The sequence below is a fragment of the Elephantulus edwardii genome, unplaced genomic scaffold (assembly GCF_000299155.1).
Source record: "Elephantulus edwardii isolate Elephantulus edwardi_28Jun2011 unplaced genomic scaffold, EleEdw1.0 scaffold00117, whole genome shotgun sequence".
Lineage (NCBI taxonomy): Eukaryota > Metazoa > Chordata > Mammalia > Macroscelidea > Macroscelididae > Elephantulus > Elephantulus edwardii.
This window is the reverse complement of record NW_006399867.1, coordinates 4,194,701-4,198,378: the sequence shown is the minus strand read 5'-3', so window position 1 is coordinate 4,198,378 and position 3,678 is coordinate 4,194,701. Positions and strand designations below refer to the sequence as shown.

At 45.9% G+C, this 3,678-nt stretch overlaps 1 protein-coding gene across 1 annotated transcript in view; it reads left to right on the top strand.

The window, feature by feature from the left end:
• Positions 1-3,678, top strand: part of LOC102857558 (uncharacterized protein C16orf52 homolog B-like) — an 84,200-nt gene that overhangs the window by 299 nt on the left and 80,223 nt on the right. The window contains exon 2 of the mRNA XM_006892697.1: positions 3-91. Within this exon, the coding sequence (XP_006892759.1) occupies positions 3-91 (89 nt within the window). The remainder of the gene's footprint in view (positions 1-2; positions 92-3,678) is intronic.

Sequence of the window (3,678 nt, the reverse complement as noted above, 5' to 3'; positions counted from 1 at the left end):
ATCATCTCAGGATGTCTCTTTCTGGCCGCCGATATCTTCGCCATCGCCAGCATCGCCAACCCGGACTGGATCAACACCGGGGAGTCCGCAGGTGAGCGGCGCTCGCGCGGGGGGTCGTCTGAGGCTAAAAGCGAGGGGGAGGAGAGCCCCGGGCTGAGAAGAAAACGGGGCTGGAGGGTCCGAGGCGGGGGCTGGCCTGAGGGAGACCTGGGCTGCGGAGAAGGGCGAGCGGGGGCCGCCCGGGGCTCAGGGAGCCGGGAGGGGGCGAGGACGCGGCTGTTTCGGAAGCGGGACCCCCAGGCTGAGTGACAAGTGGCCGAAGGGGACCAGAGATCCGTGCTGGCCTGGTGGGTCCCGCCCGACTAGAGGGACCCTGGAGGAACGAGCTTCAGTCTGGATTTAAAAAAAGAATAATAAATGAGATTATAAAGGTGGGAGACGCGAGGAACCGGTTTGGAGGAAACTGAGGCGCCGCGGGCGAGGAAATTGGAAACCAGGCAGAGAGCACTTGGGTCTGGGAAGAGGAGGTCGGGGGTTCGGATCCGGGCGGCCTGTGGGCAGCGCGAGAAGCTCCAGCGAGAGGATGGACGAGGGGTGTCCAGCCTGACCCCGGGACCCCCCGCCCGGCCGAAGCGGCGACCCGCCTGGTGGTGGGGCGGGCGCTGACCGGGAGAGGCGGAGTTAAGGGCTGGCGCGCCGAGAGCCAGCGGTGTTGGCCGGGGACAGGGGACCCCTTCCTCCATCTCCTGCCCACTTGGCAAGCTTGAAGTCCACTGTAGCTTCCGATTTTATTTTATTTTTTTGCCCCCTTTGAGATGTATGTGGTTTTGATTTTGTTGAGTTTTAGGCCCAGGAGCTATAACAACATGAATAATAAACTTCATTTTATGGAGCATCTTTCATTCTAGCGCGTCGAGATGTTCATAGTAGTTAAGAGGATGGAATACCACATTAGAGGTGCAGGCGGTCCCAGCAGCGATAGCAACGTCTATGGGGACATCACAGAGCCCCAGGTGGTGGCCCCAAGGGGTATCCCAGGTGACTGCGCTTCATTCTTCTCAGCTTGAGTCCACGCTCAGACAAACACACACACACACACACACACACCCCACCCCACCCCCCACACACACACTTGACACTCAGGACTTCCTCAGATGTCCTGTGAAACCAGCCTTTGATCTAACATAAACAGATGTTGGGAGAGTTGATTGAAATTAGGAAATGACTTTTTAAAAAAAAACACCACCACCCCAAACTGCCTGTTAAGTACAAGTGAAGGGAATTGTTTATTTGTTTGGGTGAGGAGGTTGTGTGTATGAGAAGGACATGTCAGACTCCATGAAAAACTCATTCTAGAAATGTGTCACTACTCAGTCAAACTTCTTAAGTTTCTGTATTTATCCTGCAATATTTTTAACTCTTTAAAAAAAAAAAATGTAGCTGGGACATTTGTTGCTTCCCTCCTCCCTTTTTCTCTTTCTCCCAGAGCCTAGAGCTAGTAACACAGAATCATGCTGTTAGGTTTCCTGGCTATTAAAATAACACCCTTAAGAATTCTGTGCCTTTCCTTGGCTGAACAGTTTTAGCAGAGCTCTTCATTGGAGGGTAGAAAGAAAGTCTCAGGCTGATTTAAAATGTAGCGATACTATGGGCTTTGTTTCTGAAAATGTTGGTTTGGACAGTTTTGTTTACATCCAAGTCATGAGCTCTGGTGGCCGCTTTTAACTTAATGATATGTATGTTAAGGAGCCCTGGTGACACAGTGGTTAAAGCCCCAGGCTGTTAGCTGAAAGCTCTGTATTCTGACTCTTTACCCACCACTCTGTGTAAGATGGATGGAGCACTCTGCTCCCAGGAAGATTTGTAGTCTCAGAAACCCATGAAGCACTTCTGCTCTGTCCTGTAGGATCTCTGAGTTGTGATTAACTTGACAGTGGTGGGTTTTGGTTATGGGTAGTAACTCCTTTTAAAAGATTGTCTGTGAGACTTTGTATATACTTGGGCAAAGGATTTCACTGTTCTGGTGTCAAGGTTCCTTTTAGAAGAGAAGTTTTAAGTTTCTGTTGTTACTTGGTGCTGTTGAGTTGACCCTGAGTCAGGGCAACCTTGTGTACAACAAAACCCTGCTCAGGCCTGCACCATCCTCACAGCCTCTGCTGTTTAAGCCTATTGTTTCAGCTTCTGTGTCAGCCTGCCTCATTGAAGCTCTTCCTTTTTTTCTGACCTTCTACCTTTTATTTATGTCTGCAAGCATAAGGTCTAGGTAGATTGCAATAAATAAAACAGATCAAATGTTCAGAGGAAAGATAAAGTTATCAAAGACAGAGGGACATTTTACTTACAAAAAGAAGAAAGTACTTTTTCAAAGTCATAGCTAACATATTACTTTTAATGCGTCAGGCAATAAGCCCTCCCAAAGCTTAAAGTAGATTGGCTGATGCCATTTCTGAGAAGATGAAAAGGGTTAGCACTCAAAATACAGAAAGGGGACTACATCTTCTATTATATTGCTAAGAAAACAAGCGTACTTCAAAGTAGGCAGAGCCATTGCTGTCAGTTGCCACAGAGGTGGGAGGGACTGAAGTCCGAGGTTTGAAGGAAATAGAAAATGCTTGAAATATTAAGTAGTCTTTTCAGAGAGGGCATGCCTGCCAGAGACATGGTAGGATTATGTAGCAGTATTGAAGCTTAGCTGAAGTTGGTGGTCATAGTGTGATAATCCTTCTGCACTGTTATTTGATCTGGTTGTCATGAGTCACAATCAACTTAAAAGCAACTGTTTATAGCAGTGCTCAGCTACTATGGTACCCTTGTGGCAAAAGCCAATCAAAGTTTTCAAGTTTGCCAGATACGTGCAATAAAATGATAGAGGGACAAACGTGTTTAGGATACTAGCCAAAGTGTCATTATAAAGATGGATCATGTAATCTCAGATGGATAAAGAGTGAGAGTGAATAAAGGAAAAAGCTGACAGATGGATCAGTAGAATGGCAGATGGGATATGGCCAATGGAATAATGGGCCCAATCAAATTGAAGACCAGTCGGAGTGGAAGTGACTGATATATCTGAGTAGAAGGGCAGAACACTATGGTCAAAGAGGGACGATTTAGATTAGTATTTTAGAGCATATTCTCTTGGTGACAAGCTTTATAAGGTAGCAGCAGGGATGTGTGGGTGAGGTACGGTAGAAGAGGTGATACTGTTCTACTAACCTTCCTTGTTACCTCAGGATACCCTTCAGTTAAATATTCTATAAGTAAAAAAGAGAAATAATAGGAGCTGGTAAGAACAGCAAAGACTTTTTCTAAGTTATATCTAACACATTAATTTTTAATATGTTAAAAGTAAAAATATTCTTTAACGTACGATAAAACTCTTAGAATTTAAATTGAATAATATATTCCTTTGTTGACTGGTGCACTCCTGAACTTTGCGTGCTATTTCATTCAGTCACGCTTACTCATTGCCATCAAATCAGAATCCCCTCATTGCTCACCCTCCTATGGGTTTCCAGGCCTGTCACGTGGGACAAGATTGTCTATTTTTCTCCCTTCAAGCAGCTAGTGGATTCGAACTTCCAGAGTTAGTATTGTAGTTCCCTACAGAGTAGGCCACTAGAGTTTGTGTCATCTTACTTGGACAGATACCGTTTTGAGTTAAAAAAAAAAAAAATCAGG